This window comes from Mastomys coucha, unplaced genomic scaffold (genome assembly GCF_008632895.1).
Source record: "Mastomys coucha isolate ucsf_1 unplaced genomic scaffold, UCSF_Mcou_1 pScaffold6, whole genome shotgun sequence".
Classification (NCBI taxonomy): Eukaryota; Metazoa; Chordata; class Mammalia; order Rodentia; family Muridae; genus Mastomys; species Mastomys coucha.
The window spans coordinates 99,925,120-99,946,633 of NW_022196912.1; the positions used below are offsets into that span (position 1 = coordinate 99,925,120).

At 45.9% G+C, this 21,514-nt stretch overlaps 1 protein-coding gene across 5 annotated transcripts in view; it reads right to left on the reverse strand.

Moving 5' to 3' along the window:
- Positions 1-9,595: 9,595 nt before the first annotated feature.
- Arel1 (apoptosis resistant E3 ubiquitin protein ligase 1) overlaps positions 9,596-21,514 on the reverse strand; it is a 54,642-nt gene continuing 42,723 nt past the window's right edge. For all 5 annotated transcript variants that reach the window (XM_031355398.1, XM_031355401.1, XM_031355400.1 and 2 more), the window contains 9 exons: positions 19,710-19,785; positions 19,134-19,243; positions 18,047-18,226; positions 17,482-17,607; positions 15,481-15,610; positions 15,343-15,401; positions 12,685-12,774; positions 12,106-12,281; positions 9,596-12,006 (listed from right to left, as the gene is read on the reverse strand). In XM_031355398.1, coding sequence (XP_031211258.1) covers positions 11,904-12,006; positions 12,106-12,281; positions 12,685-12,774; positions 15,343-15,401; positions 15,481-15,610; positions 17,482-17,607; positions 18,047-18,226; positions 19,134-19,243; positions 19,710-19,785 — 1,050 coding nt within the window. In that variant the 3' untranslated portion in view covers positions 9,596-11,903. The remainder of the gene's footprint in view (positions 12,007-12,105; positions 12,282-12,684; positions 12,775-15,342; positions 15,402-15,480; positions 15,611-17,481; positions 17,608-18,046; positions 18,227-19,133; positions 19,244-19,709; positions 19,786-21,514) is intronic.

The following is a 21,514-nucleotide window of genomic DNA, read 5'->3' on the forward strand; positions in this document are numbered from 1 at the left end:
CACACACACACACACACACACACACACACACACACACACACACATGGGAACACCAGCTGCCACCCTTGCTTTCTCACACACCTCCCCCATCACACACACACACACTCGGGGATGAAACATTCCTTTTTTTTTTTTTTTTTTTTTTAACATTCTTAGAAAACATGTTCGTCTTTCTTTGCCCTCTCCTCTGCCCCCATCTTGCCCTGTCTCTTTATGTCACTTGCCTCTCTTACTCTGTCTCTCTCCCAGACATTCTGTCTGTCCCATCTCTGCCTCTCCCTCCTTTGTCCTGGCTGCTTCCCAAGGCTTGTGCCCCTACACTCAATGCTTGGATAAATCTGCCAATCAGCTTGAATCCCTGGGGTGAGGAACAGGAAGAACCTGCCAAGGGCAGACAGCAACCCTGGTTCCCTGAAGGAAGCCGTTTCAAGCCAGCTAGGCCTGGGCGGGCTGAGGCCAAGAATTTCTCACTTACCCTCAGGGCTCTGATATTTAGTTTGAGTTGGGGAGGGCAGGTGGCAACCAGCCTGGAGCTCCTACTAAGCCTGCAGGAGTCCCGGAGCTGTCCCAGCTCTCCATCCATCCTTCAGTCCCTGCCCCGCTGGACACTGTTCTCCCCATCCTGGCTGGGGCCCAATCCTTTTCAGCATTACAGAGAGGTAGCACAGCTGGATACTGTGCTGTTTCCCAAAGGCACAGGTCCAGGTGAAGGGCAGGGGCAGTATCCTCCACTGCCCTGCTAAGCAAGCCCTCCCTTCCCGCCCCTGCAAGGCCCCAGCCAGCCTCCTAAGGCACACGTGCTTGTTCCTTGGCGTGTATATGGAATACATACTTTATCCAATTGATATTGGGCTCTACATTCGGTTGTCTTGTTTTTCTTTATGTTTTGCAAGCCCTCTTAAGTTCTCAGACACGACCTCAGGACCATTTCTAGCCCATTCCAGGGGCCACCGGCCATCTCAAAATTTGATTTTGAACTCTTTGAGTGCTACTCAACTTTTGAGTAGGACTTGAGAGACATACTGAAAATCATCTAAAAGTAGGATGTTGCCATTCCCAGAAGACCAAAACCGTCTAGAAGGACATTTCACAGAGGCTTCTGTGTGTGTGAATGAGGATGCTGTCGGAACACAGCTGGGCCCTCTCTCTGGCACCCTCCAAGTCTCTGCTCAAGGCTGTTCCTCCCCTCCAGCAAGTATTTGCTCCAGGACCAATGGGCACTTCATGTTCCCCTCATGATTCCCAATACTGGGATGTTCTGTATCATAAGATGTCAGGAGCCTGACACTTGGTGTGGCACCTAAGTGTGGCTCTGGATTCCTTCCCGCAGTGAACATTCATTACACTTGTGCCTCACATGATGCTAGGCCATGGTTTTGAGTGGTGACTAAACCAGGAAGCACATCTCTCTGCTCATGAAGAAGATGAACGGGGCTGCTGACAGCAGGATCACAGGGGAGAGACCCTGCAGCTGAGGGGGACTCTTGCAAGGTCACAGCAGCAGTCTCTAAGATTCCGTTTCTTTACCCATAGGAGCGGGAGGTAGTCACAGGACTGCCATGTGGATCCACAGACTATTATCAATACCCGATAGCAAGGAGTGATCATAAGCCACCAAGGAGAACTGCAGAGCTAAAGCCATTAGCAGATAGGGTGGCAGATGCCACAGTGGTGTCCTCTGTTTACCTGTCACCGGAGCCCCATGTTAATACAGGATATATAGTCCACTTCTGAGGGCTAGCACCGTGTCTTTGTCAGAGGCCTGCCTTTGAACTGTTCGATCCTGCTTGGGCCGCCTGTATAGAAGTCAGTCAGGTGCCTGGGTGGTTACTTCCCTGAGCCCCAGTGGACAGCCCTAGGGACTCTGGGAGTAAGGGAGAAATCTCTAGTCTCCCTACAGAGGAAGCTACTTCCCCTCCACAGCTCTTTGGTTGACATTGGACCCTTGCTTGGCTCCTTCTTCCCCCAGCTCAACCCTGGGAAGATTCCTAAGAAACTGTCACTTTTGCATAAACCCTTATTTCTAAATTTGTGCCTGGGAACACAATTTAGGACACTGGGAAATGCTAAGGAAACCTGAGGAGGTGTTTTCCTAAGCTACATGACTTCTCCCTCCTCTCACCAAGGCAAGTCCTCCCAAACATCTATGGACTCGGTCACAACACATGGGCCACTTAACTTCACAGACATCTCATTTCTGCTCCCCGTTCATGGCAAAGGCTAGCACCACAGAAGCTGACAGCATGACCCTGGCATATGGCCTCTCTGCTTACAATTCAGGAAACGGCTTGAACTACGTGTCTCTGGGTCCTGTGTCCTCCCTCCAAGGACCAACACAGGATACCAAAAAGCAGTATAACATTCATCCTTGACAATCGTCACCTTGCTCTTGTGCTAGATGCGCTATGGTCATGCTGAAGTTCATCTTCCCTTTCCTACATGTAGTAGACATGAAGTGGTCCACAAAGGCCAGATTGAAAGGTCAGTCTGGGTATTTTTTCCTGGGCTTAGTGGTAGTTATGGCCATTGTCTTTAGAACTCTTTGATTTGTTATGGTTGTTTTTCCTTGTTCCAAATATTCTCGTTAACTAATTTTCTGATTTCCCCCATAAACTACAGAAACTTGAGACAATCTGAAGTCGTACTATGCTTTGATCAGGTGATGTGTGGGGGACTTTGTCAGACCTGATTCTCTCTCCATACACTCAACCCTTGCTTCTCTACTCATCCCTGTTAATCCCACTGTTAGAGGGAACCAAACTGAAAGATTGTAGCAGGCCCACTTAAAAACATGCCTCATTCAATCCTTCCAGTATCCAAATGTCCGAGCCAACCATCACCACCTGACATGGAGGGACACATGGCAGAAGAGAAATCAAAGTAGAATCAGAGAATTTGAACAGTTTTTCCCCAAAATGTTAGCAAATAATGTAAAATATATAACCTTGAAAAAAGATACAACTTTGGGAGCAGCTTGTACAATCGAGGGGCCCTGAACAGAAGCCCAAAATGCTTAGAAAAATGGCCTCTGGTTGCTGAACTTAAAGAGTTATGGACACACGGTATGTTAAGGTCTGAGGGTTTTTGACATGTCCCAAATGTACAAAGTGTGGCTGTTCTGTTCATGGCTCTCCTTTCCTTGGTGCTCCTCAGCTGCGGCAGGAGGACCCTATAGCATATCTGGGTGAGGTTGAAGAGGAACTGGAAATGTCCAGCATGGTTCTGGCTAACAGCAAACTTGGCTTCTGACACTGGTCTTACTGGCAGGAGGTGTCTGTCACCTACAAGCCCAAGCGCTCCTCTCCTTTTGTACAATTTTGTTTGGGATGACCTCTCCCTAAAAAAAAAAAAGAGTCCACATTTCCTTTGGAAGGGTAAAAGGATTAGCTCTGTCTAGGGTGGGCCAAGGTGGGAGCTCAACAGAAAGTGGGAGAACGATGCCAGCACTTTTAGACTCTGCTGTGGTTTACTGAACATGTCTCGCCACCATTACTGCATCTAAGTTGCAAGCTCCCTCTATACTGCACATTGTGGTACATGTTAGAATCAATCTTTTTTAGTTCAACAAGAGACTAAGCAGTCCATGCAACAGTGGATACTTATCCTCAATTAAATTCAACATAGTCTGAGAGAGCTGTGGATATTGGTGTACCATTGTAAGTACTTTTAAAAGAGGACAGGGGGCCACAGTGTAACTCACCAGTGGAACATTTACAGGGAATTTTGAGACTCTGGGTTCAATCCTTAACATCCAGAAAAGTAATGATTGGAGGCTGGGGAGAGGGCTCAGCCAGCACAGGGTTTGCTGCTGAAGAATAAGGACCCTAATGTGCATTCCCAGCTCCCACGTAAAAGCTGGATGCAGGAGTGTGAGTCTATAACTCCGCTGTTTGAGAGAAGAAAACAGATCTTGGAGGCTCACTGCTCAGTCTGTCTAGCCCAAATGGTAAGCTCCAGGTTTGGCGAAAGACTGTCTCAAAGCAGAGGATGGAGAGTCATAGACAAGGGCATCTGATGTTGACCTCTGACCCACACAGGGGCACATATGCTGCCCCTGCCCACCCCCCAAATACTGGAGGGCATTTTTGCAGGGTTCAACCACCACACCAGCTGCATCTACCCTTTTTTAGAAGGCTATGTCTAGACCCTCTCCCCCCATCACACACAAACTCCCTAACACTCAATATCCTCTAACACATGCTGGGTTTGTAGGTTGAGGATGGACAGTCCAAGAATGGGAATATTCCTCATTGAATGCATAGTATAAGCCAGGAGCTGAGCTTGTTTAGAGCTTGTTCAGACATTCACCAACACCTGGCCATGCTTGCAAGGGTATTGTCCCGGGATCTGAGGCCCCATCAGATAGGCCTTCTAGACTTCTCTCTGGCACATGTCTCAGTGGAAAGAGGCTGCTCCTACATAAACACAGCTCTGGCACAGATCTAAGACAACTGGAAAAGGCCTGTGGCCTGTCACTGCCCATATGGTTGGTTCTCAGTGAGACAGAGAGAAGGTTGCCAGGGTGAGCTGGTATGTCATGAAGGCGCCCACATTTCCAGCCAAGTGATGGACTTGGCTTTTACCCTGAGCTTTGAAACAGCAGCCCACAGCTTGGCCGGCTCTCGTGCTTTTGCTTTCTTCCATTCCCCACACGGGTCTGGAGCTGGACACAGGGCTAAGGCTCTTCCCAAAACATTTGGGGATTGAGAGATGGAGGGATGCCAGCTGCCCTGGAAGGAGCATCAAAATGTACAAGCACTGCCCTGAAATGGGTAGTAACAGTCTCAGGGATGCAGAGTGGCAGGGCTGGTCGGGGACATGCCCACCAGATGGCTCCTGGGGGACCCAGAAGTCAGAGGCCCACACAGTCTGCCTCTTTGCCTGGAGAATGAACAACATCCTGGCCACTCTCTTGCAGGGATTCTCTGGACTTGGCTCTCTGCCCCCCAAGTCACCTCATTTGGGCTCGTGGGAAGTGAGGTGTTGGGACCAAGCTGACACCAGGATTCATCTAATAGACATGTAACATTGCACAGATTACCCCTTTATGCCTCAGTCTCTGTAATACAGAAATACTTATGAGTATTGCTTATAGACAACACAAGCCAAATGCTTACACAGAGTCTGTGTGGAATAAACATGGATTTAACGTCACCTGCTATTATACAAGTTCTGAAACGATTCCTTTAGGTTATTTCCTGTTACTTAGCAATGTTACTCAGGCAAGTGCTAGAGAAACGTAGCTTCAGCCTCGTGAAACCATCAAGGATGCTGTGATTGACAGCTCCTCTGGCTGCTTCCCACTGGCCACCCAGCGGCAGGCTAGTTTTAAAGGCTCCAACTTACTTGTGTCTGTTTCAGCTTATAAGCCAGGCAGAGGTGTTTAAGGACCCATTAGCACCTCACTGCTTGTAAGCACTAACCACCTCTGCAGGCTCCCTTTGGGCTGGTTGAGCTGCCTCTAAAAACTAGTTCTGCCATGGTCCAGGCTTTCTCCAGCTATTCCCAATTCCTTCCCCCTGGGTCACTCCCTTTACCCAGAAAGTGAAACAAGTTACTGGCTAGATTTTGGAAGTACATGTGTATTTAAAAAAGTGTGTGTGTGTGTGTGCAGCTTCCTAGTCTGCTGTACTATCTGAAAGAGATCTTAAGAGTAACTTTACTCAAAACCTTCCCTTCTTCCCTACCCGACACCTGCAGACCCACCTTCACTACCCATCCATGGTTTAGTATGCAATCAGGCAGAGAGGCAAGGGCTCAAATTTGAAGCAGATGTTTGGGATGGTGATTGAAGCTGGGGTGGGGACAACAGAAAAGATGTGGACCCTTCTAGAACTGCTTGCTCTGACCTACTGCCAAGGCTGAGGGAAAATGAGTGAGTGTTCCTGGTTAAACACCCAACTAGTCCCTGTGCCAGGCTTTCCTGGGCCTCGGTCCTTGGATGCTCCGGCTCTGCTTCCACAGTTCTCCATATCCTCGTGCCAACCACTATCTTGGCCCCCTATTCTCAAGTGCACCAAGCCCCTAAGCCCAGGCTCACCCCAAAAGTCAGAGCTGGAGTTTTGCTTCCTTTTGTCTCCCCATAGCTGATCCACAGTGACATTTTTAAAACCAAAACTCACGATATGGTCTGACAAGAGAGATTTGTGCTGGTTCCTGGTGTGAGAGGCTGTCTGGAAGACATAACTTAGATGCCAAGACAATAGAATTTTCAAGGTTCTGGGGCAGAAATAGAGGAGAATCATTGTGGAGTCTGCAGATGGATGGCTGCTACCCGACCCCTCCCACAAGGTTCCCAAGGCAGCTCACATGAGCCTTCCTAGATTCGTTCAATATGTTCATTTCCCTGAGTGAGACACACAGTACCCTCTACAGAACAGTTTCACTTCCACTGCTGGGACTGTCTGAGGAAACCGTGTTGGTATGATCATGAACAAGGCTCCAAAAAAAATCCTAAGGGAGCAGAGCAAGACAGTATTCTTCAGGCAGGGTCCAAACTAGCACCCATCTAGCTGTTGAATTAACCAGAGCTGCCCAACCCCAAGGGAGGAACAAGATGGCCACACCACACAAGAGCTGGACTCATTTCCTGAGTTTGACTGACACTATGGGAAAACTGGGATTGAATTCGATGTTTCCACCCATGGTGGCCACAAACCAATGTCATGGCTCTTCTTCAGAGTGTTGATTCACTTCTTTGTGCTTTGGGATTCACTGAAAATGGCTTGGTCTTTCCTCTGCCATCCAAATGATTTCAACCAAGCACAAATCTGTTTGATTGCTATTAATGTTGAAAATACTCCCTTTCCTCATTCACTCAAGATTTTAATTTCATTCACTGAGCTGCAGGCAACTGGCCAGGTCCCTGCTGCCAAAGTTAATATCCAGGTTTTGTGTGTCTGGGAGAGCAGGTTAGAGAACTGGCCTTAAGATCATGAAGTTCCCTTCCCCAGCCTGATCCAGGATCTACTAGGTGATAGACTATTTATGGTACAATGAGAACTCGCCCCTTGGGTCTATTTGAGTCCATCTTTACAAGAGTTCTTTCTTCTCTGAAAGTCAGGGAGAGTCATTTCCCTTTGTTAAAGACCCTAGATATTTCATTTGTGGCTGTTACTGCTTGATACAGTCTCCAAACACATAAACATTCCCTACCCCTGTGAAAATAAGACAGAATGTCACACATGGAGGCATATGGCCCCGAGTTTGTATGCCTGAGCCTCAGGGAAAGGGCGCAGAACTGAGGTACTCACAGGCTGGGACCATATTCTGTCTAGTGTCCAAAGCTCTCTGTGGTGTCCCATATACAAGGCATGTCTGCTGAGATACAGCTAGGGACAGGACTAGAGGGAAAAGGAGAAAACCACAAATCCAAGGGCGGAACCAGATTCCGGGAGTCTCTTGTAGAAGTTGAAAGGACAACTTGGGAGAATTAAACCTAGGACCTAGGAGACCCCAAAATGACACATAATCTTGTTACACAATAACCCAACATTCTGCATTCAAAATAGCCCAAGAGCCATCCACCTTCTCCAGCTGGCTTGCACATTCTGATATCCCTGACTCTGCTAATGGGCAGAGGAATGTCTTGGCAGCTTCTCTGAGTGGGAGTTCTAGAGAGAGAGAACACTCGGCCTGTGAAGGACAGAAAGCTTCAGCGTCCACCTTTGACAAACCAACAAACAGTGCAGGTGAAAAGTGGGGGTTTGTCAAGATGGATTCATCCTGGAGGATCCTCTCACCAAAAAAACTGACCCTGCTTATAGCTTTAACAGAATCCTGGGGTTACTGGTATGTCGGGGGACGGGTGTTACCCTTTTTCTGGCACTCTTGAAATTGTATGCTTTTCAGTGAAGTGTGCTCCAGGAATTTGGCCTTTACTAACTGGTGCTGTTTCATATAAGGAAAGTATATACAAGACACTTATTCAAATGAGTCTTTCTCTGCAGACAGTTATCAGAGACAAACATCAGAGGATTGCGTCTGACCTCATTGTAATTACCCCATTTGCATGTGACTAAGGATTTTCCAAAGTAGAGATAAAGACAATTTTAGGACTCACCCCCTTCAGTTACATCCTCGAGGGCATCCTCAAGGGTATCTTTATGAGGGGTCAGTTCAAACTTGGCAGCCTCTTTCCCCAGGTTACTAGCTCACAGCTCTACAAAAGTTCCTCCATGTAGATTTTAAAGCCATGACTACTCACTGCATGTCTTAGACATTCTCTACCCTGGAGTAGGGCCTTCTCTCCGTCTAACCCCGAGTCACAGTGACAAATAGGTACACCAAAGTATAAAGTGTTCACCCATCTGTCACACCCTTCATGGAGTAAATGTGAGGCAGGCAGGAAGCACTGGTGGCCCAATGCCTGGGTTCTCTGTCTAAACTAATCTTCAAGAGACAAACCAAAAATGTCACGGTTGGGTTCTGAGAGGTAACGGATTCATCCTCAAATGGTTCTGCAGCCAAGCACATGATGGTACATGACTTTAATCCCAGCACTCAGGAGGTAGAGGCAGGAGAATCTTTGTGAGTTCTAGGTTAGGCTGGACTGGACTACAAAGAGAGACCCAGACTCATAAAAAAAAAAAAAAAAAAAAAAAAAAAAGGCAAGAGATTTCCTACTGAGTCTGAAATACTAGCCCAGTCCTCTAGTTTGGGGATAATTTACTATTAATTCTTAATACTACCATACTTATATACCTAATAACATCTTACTATCACAGAGAATCACATTCATGTCAGACCAGGCCTCAGACAGTTCATAAATGCCAAGGAACATCTAACGCAGCAATCTCAGAACATAGGATTAATCAGGTTCAGCACCAGACGTCTGGGCTCAAGGGGCCAAGATGGTCTGTGAGGTCTTTAAAAACCAACTGAGGACACAACCTAGGGATGTGGAGGACGGCAACAAGTAAATAGGAATGATGTGAAGTCTGGACCTCTGGAGGCTGGGTGACTTATTACCTGGACATTTCTCTTTTACTGTTTTGTCTGGGGCTTTGTTAATGTGTGCTACTAAAAGGGTTTTATGAGGCAAGGTCCCACTGTGTTACTCAGGCTGTTCTCAGGCTGACCCTCCTAGCTCAGCCACCCAAGAGGGGCTGGGGCTACAGCATGTGCTACCACATCCACCTTCCTTGACCTTTCAAGGTTTTTTTCAGTGTATATGTATGCCTGTTAAGTTTGTGTGCACCCTGTTTGTGCAGATGCCTGCAGACATCCTGGGTCTCTGGCTCCCCTAGAATTGGAATTATAGGCAGTTGTGAGCAGCTCAGTATAGGTACCAGGAACCAAAGCCAAGCCCTTATAAGAGAAGCAAGCATCCCGAACTGCTGAGCTATCTTCTCTAGCCCCCTTTTAACTTATTTAGAAACTCTCTCTACTGACTTCCTGATATTAAAAAAAAAATTAAGACATAATAGACACCCTTTGTGTCTTTAGGAGACAAAGCAGGGCCCCAAGTACACACTCTGTCCACAGCAGATTGCTTCCTGCTTCCAGAACACATAAAGCATCTCTAGATGGTTTCCTTTCCATCTTCCATTTAAGCACTGCCCCACCCCCACTCAAACAGTCACTGAGTCCTTAATTATTGTAAGCATTTTATTTACTGTACAAAATATTTACATCTCCAACTGCAGACATCCAGACCTGGCCTGACAATGTGCAGCAGAGCTCAGCCTTTGCCAGGTTCTAGAACCAAGCTGACACTCTCCTTGGTGCTCATGACTGGTCTCCTTCAAGGACACCAAAGCCACAAGCCAGGAGGGCAGCCGGCCTCAAGTACCTATGTCACAAAGCACAGACAAAAGAACTGGCCAAAATAAGGAGTAAGAACAGAAAACTGATCAAGAAATAACACATGTTCTTATCTGTCCAACATACTGTATCTCTTGCCCACACTGGCTAGTACCAAAGCAGTATTAGAAAAAAAGGTAAAAGAAAATGCAAAAGAGAGCAAAATGCTTCTGAATAGTTGGGAGAGTGAAGAGGAAGAGTAGAAACCACACAGTACTAGAGGATTTGTTGTTGTTGTTAAAGACTCTGGTGCCTAAAGGCCACCTTAGGATACTAGCTGCCCCAGTTGGGCTGCAACAGTGCCTAGGAGACTCTGAAAAAGTGCTATGACTAGAGCTTAAAATGAGAGGTCTAGCCACAAGCATACACTGACCCCCTGTGTAGTCTGCAGAGGGGTGCTGGAGCCAGGATGGCAAAACCTAGGAGGAAGAACTGCCCCAAACAACCAAGCAGCCATGTACCCAGCTGGAAGCCCCAGTGGAGGCCTGAGAGGCAGCAGGGTAGTGGCTAAATGATCTTGTACACGTTCCTTGGGAAAGTTTGGGCAGGCAGCAGCACCTTGTCCCGGTCCCTGAGGAGAGCAGTGACCATGTGGCATGGAGGATCCTGGGTAGAGAGGTCCTGATGCCAGGTCTCAAACCCCGAGGATAAGAGAGGTGAGCACCCACGCCAAGAAAAGACAGATGCTGACTGCAAAGGAGGTCAGGCAGGATTCTAGCAGCTCAGGAGGGCTCAGACTGCTTCCAGGAGGCCAAGGCACTGTCATAAGAACTGCCTTGTCTCAGGATTCTGTGTACTTGCTGGTTTTGGCAATAAAATGGCTTGTAATATTCTGAGTGAGTGCCCCATGGAAAATAGTGGCTTGTAGAAAAGCCTTATTAAAGACAGAATTTGGGAAATCCATGTGATATTGAGCCTTCGAGTTGTTTTCATTCAAACACTCATGAAAAGATGTTATCTTCTTTGAGACTGAGAATTTCTCTTTGATCACCATGCAACTGTGAACCCAACAGAACATTTTCCCTCCATGGTTCCCCCACTTCCCGGTAACTGATGAAGCCAAGTACTTGGAATTGCTAGGTATTTACTGCGGCTGGATCTCCACCTTGTCTGTTCCCAACGGCTTCACCCAGGACCTGTGATCACCGTTCCTTTGCCTTAGCGCTGCCAAAGATCACCACCATAGCTGGCAGGCTATGTTCACTGTCCCAGTCCATTGCTCCCAAAATTCCACTAGCAGAATGCTAAAGACAGCTCTTAAACTACCGAAGTCAGAGGTCAGGCCAAGTCCTCCTTCAGTGCAGAGAAACTCAGAGAAAAGCATCAGTAGTCTTCAAGCCATCCTCATGCCTGGACATGGCCTTTCCCCAAGAGAGAAGCACGCTCAGCACTGGAGGCTACAGCGCAGGCATCCTTCGCATTCTTTTGATTGCCTTTCTCACTGGCTCAAATTTGAGAAAGCTTAGCAAATTCCTTATAGATTAATGATCATCTTACAAAATGCCCATAGGGAGTGTCTTTTCCAGTTCTGTAACCATAAAGAGATCCTTTTGTACTACCAGTCCCCATGAGAACTAATCCAGTGCCAAGGCCTGTGCCTGCCATTATGTGGAAGGACAAGCCAGAAAACTTGTGTGAGCCACTTTCTAGCTGTGCTTCTCCTGGCCACTTATGAGAAGAGGTGATGGTTGCCCAGTCTGGTCAGGTAGTAAGCTCCAGGAGACTGGAATGAGCATGGCATAAGGGTCACATGTCGGCTTCCCAATAGAACTGAGTCCTCTGTGGCATGCATGTCTCCCAGCCACAGAGGCAGATCTGGCCACAGAGATCTTCAAAGGACCAACGAAATGACAGCAGCATGGTCCTCCTCTTATGACTGAGTAAAGCTCAGATAGGTGCCACGTGCTCAAGTGGCCTGTGGTAAATGTGGACAGAACTGAGGTAAGAGCAGTGCTTGCAGATGACAGAATACTCCAGACACAAGGGAGCATGCAGTATCTTCTGGCTAATGGTTGTGGTTAAGGTCAGTGGTTATGCTTGTTAACATGTGTCCAGACGCTCTAGAGAGCTTGGGAGCCAAGCAGGTGACAGAGGAGCGGTCAGAGCATGCCAAAGCCCTCACAACCCTCACTGATGGCCAGCTGTAGCATCCTGTGCACCTCTTCATATGAGTCATATGTAGGGAGGCACAGTTGGTTAAAACTGGAAAAACAAGGAGAAAGATGATTAATTCATACGACAAGAAACATGGGCAAGAGCTAGAAAGAGAATCTCCCACCAGGGATGCTTTGGGCAGCCTACCACGTGTGCGCAGTAGGAAGTGTGCTGTGGGTTGGAGCAGCGATAATCTGAAATGAGGGACAGAGGGCAGCAAATCCTCCAGGTGGGAGCTGAGAAGAGCCTGTTGTGAACTGAAGCAGTCGTGCCAGTTCCTCCTGGGTCAGACTGGAAACCACAGTCCAAAACCACCTCATGACCTGGCAGGAAAATACAGGACTTTAATCAACATGGTGTGCAGCCTAAGATCTGATTCCTATGGAAGAAGAAGGATACTGTGGGTAGGCATATGCTCCCATTTACAGTACCACGAGGCACAGATAACAACCCCTGCAAATTTACATTGTTACAGGGTCAGAGGGTAGTCACCAATTGATTGCTTGGCTCCATTTACTTGCATTTCTACCCACTACCCCAGTGGCAGTCAAGATACCTGCCTTTAGGGACCTGAGCTCCTTTCAGCTTGGATAACTATCTGTTTTTCTACATGAATCATCTTTTTGCCAGTCAACATGTCAACTTCTTCAAGTCTTCTACTTTTGTCTTTTAAAACCACTCCATAGAAGTCAATACCAACCCAACTGTGAAAGCTTAGCCCATTACCTTTTCTCTGAAATGCCAGGATCCACCAACCACTACAGCATGGGCTTTGAAGTCAGACACACTGATGTTTCCAGTCCCACACATGAGCAGCTAGACAGACAGGAGGACAAAGATGCTCTATTTAGTTACTTAGTTACCTATTGACATGGGAATGCAGAATAAAACCAATGCCAGGAGAAAGACAGAAAATGAGATCACAATGCTAGAATGAACTGCAATAGGCCAATTCCTAACCACTGTGGTATTTAAAAAAAAAAAATCGCAGTGTTAAAAAAACCTACACTGCTTAAACACACACACACACACACACACACACACACACACACACACACACACAGATTCAGCAGAAAACAAAGTGATTAATATGCAAGCCAATCTGAGTTGGATCCCTAGAACCCACAGTGGAGGGGGGTTACAAACTCCTAAAAGTGGTCTTCTGACCTCAGATTTATCATGGCACACAATAAGGTCTGTGGCACATGTATGCCTGTATCATAGACTCGATTTAAAAAACAGACGATGAATACACTAGGTGTAGTGAATCAGAATCTCTAAAGTTGGATTATAAGCTTATATAGCTAAGAGGTTTCCTAGGTGTTTCTGACAAGTGTGCCTAGTTAAGAACTGCTAAGGATTCTTTGTAATCACAGAATAAAATGAAAGAAATAAAAGGCCAGAGTCTGTGTTCTCATCAGCAGAGGAATGCCAGGGGAAAGGCCCCTTTAGGAGTGCTTTCTCTCAGGTCTCCTTTTGTGGGTTGAACTTTTACTATTTCCCTTTAGCTCTGCTTCCAGTTAAATAGATAAGCTAAAAGGTACAGGGAGAGAGAGAGAGAGAGAGAGAGAGAGAGAGAGAGAGAGAGAGAGAGAGAGAGAGAGAACATTAATGACATCAGAGCCTTAAGTATCTTGTTGATGTCCTAATTTGGCCCAAGAGCCAACATGTTACTTAGCAGACTATGAGTATCCATCCAATAGCTGTAAGGAATGATATCTCTTAATAAAGAGACAAAAAAGTCCAAATTAAGCCCTGGAAGCTTTAGTTTCTTGAAGGCCATGCCAAGTTAGTGAGTGACTAGGAACAGCCTGAGGAAGAGCTGTGGACTGCAGCTTTTCTTCCCACTCTCCTACATGCTGTTTCCAATGTTCATGCTACAATAAAATACCTGGTGCCCCAAAGCACTAGCACTAGGTAAGAGGTCTATCAGAAATTCTAGACTGAGAATTCACTGTTTGGATTTTATAACTCAAGGCACAGACGGTGATGAAAATCAGAGGCTTTGACTGTTCTCTAAGACAGCTGAGCTAACCGAGTAACAATTACACAGCATCATATGATGACACTGACTCTGTTTTCTTACAAATTTTAAAGTTTCTCTTTTTTTGTTGTTTTGTTTTGTTTCTGTTTTTTTTGAGACAGGGCTTCTTGATGGCCCTGGCTGTCTTGGAACTCAGACATCCAACTGCCTCTGCCTCCTGGGTGCAGGAGGAATTTCTAACAGGAACATTGTGAAGAAATGAACTCCTCAGAAAAGCTACGGTAAGTTAAAAGTCATAACTTTTACTGTTCATATATATCATGTGAGGAGCAGCAGCAAGAAAGGACAAACTGGCTCTCTTGGTCCTGACTCAGAAGGGCTTTAATTCAGGTGACCATAACAATGGTACTCACCATCTTAAAGCTAACATTGGGCTGATACAAAATGTGACATTACAGTTACTATAGACCTGTAAATACACACATGTGCTCACACACTCTGCAATACTATAGATATGGAAACACACACGACTTTAATATAACCTATCTTGTGTCTATCTTTCACTAGCATACATCCCCTGAGGGACTTCTGTCTTCCTCACTGCAGTCTGGGATCTCAACACACAGTTCATAGTTCACATACACCTAAACAAATACACTCTATAATCCACTTAAATATGACGACTAGATGTTCCTCATTTGTCAATTAATATCAATAATACTTGATAAATAAATAGTAACTACTACTCTTCATAACTACTTGCTGCTCTATGACTTTCAACATTTTAATTTTTAAAAGATGAGAGAAAGCATACAGACATACACACAGGAAGAGACTCATATACATTAAAAAATTTTTCTTTTTAAGCTGGGCGTGGTGGCGCACACCTTTAATCCCAGCACTTGGGAGGCAGAGGCAGGTGGATTTCTGAGTTCGAGGCCAGCCTGGTCTACAGAGTGAGCTCCAGGACAACCAGGGCTATACAGAAAAACCCTGTCTCGAAAAACCAAAAAAAAAAAAAAAAAAAAATTTTTTTCTTTTTAAAGTGAATCTAACTCTTGTATAATAAAAGTCTCTCTGGCTACACAGTGAGACTCTCTCAATCCTCTCATTTCCTAAAGAGAAAAAGTGAATTTTCTTGCCACACCACTAACAGAAAGAACAGCAAGCAGGGGTCCAGAAGGTGTGCTCTCAAGAACAGCAGTCTTGGGGCTGGTGAGATGGCTCAAAAGGTAAAAGCACTTATGCCAATCCGGAGACTTGTGTGATGGAAGGAGAGAACGAAGTCGACAAGTGGCTTTCTGACTTCCATATACCTGATACCCTGGCACCCGTGTGCCCTCCACACAAGTAAACAAAAATCAATACAAACAAGACAGGTTCAAATCCTAAGCACTTACCTCAAGTTCATTCTCATCAAAAATAGCCAAAAGGTTCTCAGGAACCAACTCATTCAAGCCTGAAACATAAGCATCCAAGTTAAAGCCACACTGCAACTATGGCCCCAACATCTGAAGCACAAGGAGACGGGAGCCCACCTTTCAGGAAATGCTCCACCTCCTCTTTCACTTGACTGGCCAGCCGATACTGAGCCAGCAAGTTTAAGTAGAAGATTTTATTTGCATTGGTGACTGGGGTTTGAGCTCCACCTGTCATGAGTTCTACAATCTGAAACAGAAGGCAAAAGACAAGACAAGGAGAAGCTGTGGTGAACTGTATGCTGTATCAGCCTGAAATGTTCTACAGGCAGTGACTGGACTCCCTCAAGTTTCCCATCTGCATTAGTCTTTTTAACACATTGCTCTTACTCTCCATTTCTGACCTTCAGGGCTCACACCACTACTCCACACTCCACTAGTTATGACTTCCACAGTGGGAATTAGGCAGGGTCTTCTCTCAGGTAGTGCCTTCAACAGGAAGGCACCACGGTCTCATTAGCAATCTTTTAATTCCTTTCCCTTAAGTAAGTCACTCACAGCCTTTTCTCGAATAAGCTCTTTCATGTGACAGAAGCAGCTATCTCCACACATCCCTCTGTCTCCCAAGTGCACAGATGGAAAGAACAACGACTGAGACTTGGGAATTTGGCATCAGATACTGCAGCCCTGATACTAACTTGCTATAGCTATTAGCCCTGATACTAACTTATATACCTATTAGCTGTTTGGTCCTCCTTGTTCTGCGATTTGCCTATCTGCAAAGAAATGCTAAACATGCTTCCTAAGCCACTAACAGAATTTATAAACACACACACACACACACACACACACACACACACACACACACACTAAACAACTATTGAGGGGCATGTGAAGAAGTTCCAAAGCGTGAACTAATTACCCTGGAGAGTCTGTATGGGAACCAGAGTTGTCTCCACAAGTGAATGAAGACCTCCATTAGTTGTTGAGATCAGTTATTTTAAGAACCTGATAACATTTTAATTGCACTGATGTGAATAAATCTTAACATTTCTTAGGTCATAGCTAGAAGTGCTTATGCACAAAAACACACCAAATTATAGCAGTGATATAATATCCATAATTATAGAAAAAAGTTCGACTGTCTTAATCTACTGAGAATCTTGCAGGTGAACAACCTGTTGCTATCCCTATGACCGAGAATTACAGCAAGGTTCTGTTCACTAGCTACTTTGTTACATCAGTTCAGGAAGCAAGGTACAGACTTACTAGTAAAGGGACAGGAAACTGACATTTCTAGCCTTTTCAATAGAGCATTTACTTCTCTTCTCTTGAGATAGAGTCTCTGTATGTAGACCAGACTGACCTCAAACTCAGTGACTTGCCTGCCTCTGTCTCCCAAGTGCTGGGATCAAAGTGTGTCGTCACACTCAGCTGCCACATCTTTGTAATCACTGCTACCTTCCTTTTAATTTAATCGATAACCTAGTATTGTAGTGGCACTATCAAAACTAATGAGGTTTAATTATCTATTATTATTATTATAACTAGCATCACTATTATCATTTGATATTGTGTAACTCCACAATGTAACAAAAACATATTTGCAACAAATATATATCTGGCCAGTAATTTCAGCGCTTAGGAGTCAGAGGCTGTGGATCCCTGTGAGTTCAAAGCCAGCCTGGTCTGTACACCAAATTTAAGGCCAGCCTGAGCTACAGAGTGAGACCCTGTCTCAAAACCAAACCAAACCAAACCCAACAAAACAACAAAAAGGGTTTTACTAGGTACAGGCATTGTATTAAACAAAGAATCAGGCACCTACATCACAATGGCTAATCACTGACAGTCATCCTTCCCAACCAGCTTAGGCAAGGATGCTTCATCAGCACGTCACTCAGTCCTCTGCAGTCTTTCCTTTCCTTCCCTGCAGGAAGTCCTGCCCTAGCAGCCTCAGAGGGACCAGGCTGTAGGGACTTCCATGTCTTGTCTCTCTCAACTTATCTAGTTGGCCTGAGGAGCCAGGCTGTAGGACTTCCATGTCCTGGTCTCTCTCACCTTATCCAGTTGGCCTGAGGGGCCAGGCTGTAGGGACTTACATGTCCTGGTCTCTCTCACCTTATCCAGTTGGCCTGATTTGTTGTATTTCTCTTCTGCAAAGACCAGCTCCATCTCACTCATGTCATTGTTGAGGATAAAGCACACTTTGGATTTATAGAATTCTGGGTCATCTGTTTCAAAATACTGTGGAGATAGGAAGACACAGAAGCACATGAATACTCTTTTTTCCATGAATGAAACTGTAACTGCTTGACACCACTTACACCTTCAACCTTAAAAATAATCAGCTCGGGGGCTGGAGAGATGGCTCAGAGGTTAAGAACATTGGCTGCTCTTCCAGAGGTCCTGGGTTCTGTTCCCAGAATCCAAATGGAGGCTTACAACCATCTGTAACTCCAGGTCCAGGAGACCTGATGCTTTCTACTCAGTGGGCACCAGGGATGTATCTGGTGCATGTATATACATACAAGCAGGCAAAACACACACATACATACAGAATAAAAATAAATCTAAATAAATAAATAAATGGGAAAAAAGTACTTTAGAAAATCAGCTCATGTGGAAAGATTCCAAAGCCAATGGCTAGCCTGTCGTTAGTGAAAACGCACACCTAATATGTTACCTTGTAATGCATACGAAGTCCTATGATTTGGGCCAGGAAAGACCGAGTGAAACGGGCACGGACCAACTGCTTGTAGGCTCCTCCTAGAGAGGATTCATACAAACACTTGCCCACCAGCCGCCCTGCAAACTCATACATCTTCAAGCGCAGGTGAGCTGGGCGATTAGGGTTAGGATGCACCTGTCAAAGAAGAAACAAAAAGGCCTTTGACCATTTTTCATCCATTCTAGCTGATTCTGGAAAGACTCCCAAATCCTATGTACTGCAATTTGGACCTAGACTGTCCCCCAAAGGTGTATATATTTAAAAGTTTTGCTCCCCAACCCAGAGTAACATCAGTAGGACTCAGGACTGAGGTGTGTCCTGGATGAGAACTGCCCAGTCTCTTTCTGTCTGTCTTTCATGCCCTAGCCCTGAGGTGAATCTCTCTGCATACTCTACCACTATGGTGTGCTGCCTCACCATAAACCCAAAAGCAAGGAAGCCATCCAGCTACAAACTGAAGCCTCTAAAAGTCTATGATGAAGTAACATTTTCTCTTTGGAAGCTGACTGGCTCAGGCATTTATTACAGTAACAGAAAGCTGACTCATACCCAATGCTAAGGGAATAAAATTTCAGTTTAAGAATCACAGAGTAGACAACTAAGTGATTTAAAGTGACTGGAGGACAATGACCACTGAAGAACCTTAGATTAGTTTGTGGTTCTTAGTTGACTTGAGTACAGGTGATCTGATGCCTGTCCCTAAACCAGATCTTTTCAAACAGTCACGTACTCTACCTGTGACTCTTTTCTAGTCAGAGATCTAATACTTAAACCAACTGCCACAGGCTTTTTTCTTTGGATAGTAGCTTAATTATTATAAGTGAGTAAAGTTACAATGTAATGTTCTTAGCCAAGTGCTCAACTCTTTCTTCCCATTCTACAGATAAAATAAAGGAGCCAAATAAAGGCAGGCAGCTTAATTAGCTCATTACATACAGCACATGAAGAGCAAAACTCAAGTTGTCCAGCCTCCTAGGTCAGCTATGTGAATCTGTGTATTCAGTGTAGCTTTCCACCCCCCACAGGGAAGGCACAGACTCACTAGTGCTTGGTTGTTGTCACTGAACCGGGTGAAGAGCTGACTGGTGGTATCAAACAGTGCTTTGCAGATTAGCTCAAACCATTCCCGGCGAGGCCCTCCCCAATCCAAAGCTGAAAAGTATAATGAAAATTAAAAGTGATGCTGGCGATTACACCACCAACTATTACTTTTCTTCCTTTAGTTAGCACTCAGCATTCTCCCGTTCCTTTTCTCTAATCCACTACCTGTTTCTTCAATGCAGCTCACCTATATGGTGAACACTTTTTGAAATCCCATTTCCTTCTGTAGATTCCAAAGTATTCTGGTCATTAAGCTAACAGAAACACAGAAGGTCAGAGATCCAGGAAATGGTCACTCTGGATCTGCAGTGGCTATTCTGTCCTCCTGGTGTGAACTTGTAAGCGCTCACCCCCATTACTCTGTTCTCTAAACTCCACCACGCCATCCAGCCAGGCTCCTTTCCTCCTCACAGAAGCTGGGTCTTTGGGGAAGCTTGAAGGGTGCTGGTCTGAGCTTTTTGGGAGAGTGGAAGTAGGAAAGAGAATCAAAACGATAAAATGGAACTTTAAAACCCACCTTCCTCATCTTGGAAAACCACTTCAAAGTTCTTGCTCCAGTCTGAGATGGAAAAGTTCCGAGTGGCCTTCAAAGACTAGAAAGCAGAGCGAGGAAGGAAGTGTTAAGAACACTGCGGCTCCCTCAGCTTCTAAAGACAGCCTCAAGAACAGCACTGGCCACTGAGCTAACTACCATTTCGTGGAAGTGATAGATGGCACAGAAGTAAAACTCATTGATTTTATCTTATATTAAAATACATAGATCTCCAGGAGAAATTCAGTAATTAAAAAAAAATGTGGATGCTGGGTAGTGGTGGCACACGCCTTTAATCCCAGTGCTTGGGAGGCAAAGGCAGGTGGATTTCTGAGTTCAAGGCCAGCCTGGTCTACAGAGTTCCAGGACAGCCAGCCAGGGCTACAGAGAAACCTTGTCTCGAAAAACCAAAAAAAAAAAAAAAAAAAAAGGGGGGGGGGACAGTCACACCAGAGACAACCCCAACTGGCTTCATGCAGCCAGGTATGCAGACCACAACTAAGATGACCCTTGCCTGGCATTGGCCAGGCATAGCACTCCTGAGATGACCCCAGATACCCAGAATCCCTGTGTGCCACTAAGATGAACAAGTAAGTGGTGGAGAAATGGAAGAGAAAGAGAAACAGAGGATGTGGGCACAATGAAGAGAGTCTACCTCCAGAGACAGCCTGATGTGAGTGGCCAGCAGTGGCACCCAAGGCCAGGGTAAGGTCCTGGCCTGTGCTGCCTCTGAGGGTCACGTCGAGGGCCATGTCTAGGTCCATGTGGGTATGCTACCACCAAAGGCTAGGTGAACATCCCTGGTCTGGGTTGCCTCATGGAAGCAAGCTGATGTCTGAGAGCTGTGCAGAGCTGCCTGCCAGCTCTGAGGCCATGGTGGGAGAGCTACGCCCCCAACCTCTCCCAGGAACACACAAGTGCTGGCCCTGGTTGTGGTGGTGGGGAGTGGAGGGGGTGTTGCAGGTGAGCTATCCATGAGGACTTGAATGCTGGAGAGCTGGCCTGGTCCTTTAACGGCAGCACTCAGGAGAGCAGACCCTGTACCTCCCCTGGCAGCAAAGCAGAGCTGGCCTTACTGGCATGGGTGTGAGCAAACTGGCCTTGAGGACATGAGAGTGGGAAAACTGCCTCTGCCCCTTGCCAGCTGCAGCATTAGATGAGCTGGCTAGGGCAGCGATAGAGAGCTGGCCCTAGTGGTGTGCGTACAGGAGAGCTGGTGGCCTGGCCAGCTTAGCTACCAATCAGGTCTAGATCCAGAACTTTGAGTTGGCTCACCCCAATATCTACCCCATCTATGAACTGCTGGAATTCATGAATGGGGTCAAATCCTACAGATCCAAAACTACATGACACAGGGAAGCAACAGAATATCCAAGACGAGTCCCAATGAGGACCCAGTATTGATAGTGTAGAGGAAGCCAGAGGCCTCAAATCATTGCAATGAGTCACTGCAGTGAACATTTGCAAGTATAGAAGTGTGGACAAAAGTGTGGACAAAAAGGGACACACTGTGACACACTACAGCTTTCACAATAAGATTTTTTTCTTTTTTTTTGTGTGTGAGGGGGTGTGAAGTTCTAAGGGCAAGTACAAAGGGATGGGGAGGTAAGTGAGGCTGGGGTGTATGATATGACATCTATAAAGAATCGATAAAAAGCTAAATGAAAAATAATCTAAGTATAATAGCAAATCCCCATGACCAGTGCAAACATGAGGCTGAAGCAGGAGAACTGCAAGTTCAAAGCAATCCTGGTCTATACTGGGACAACTTCTCCCTGGCCAAAAACCAG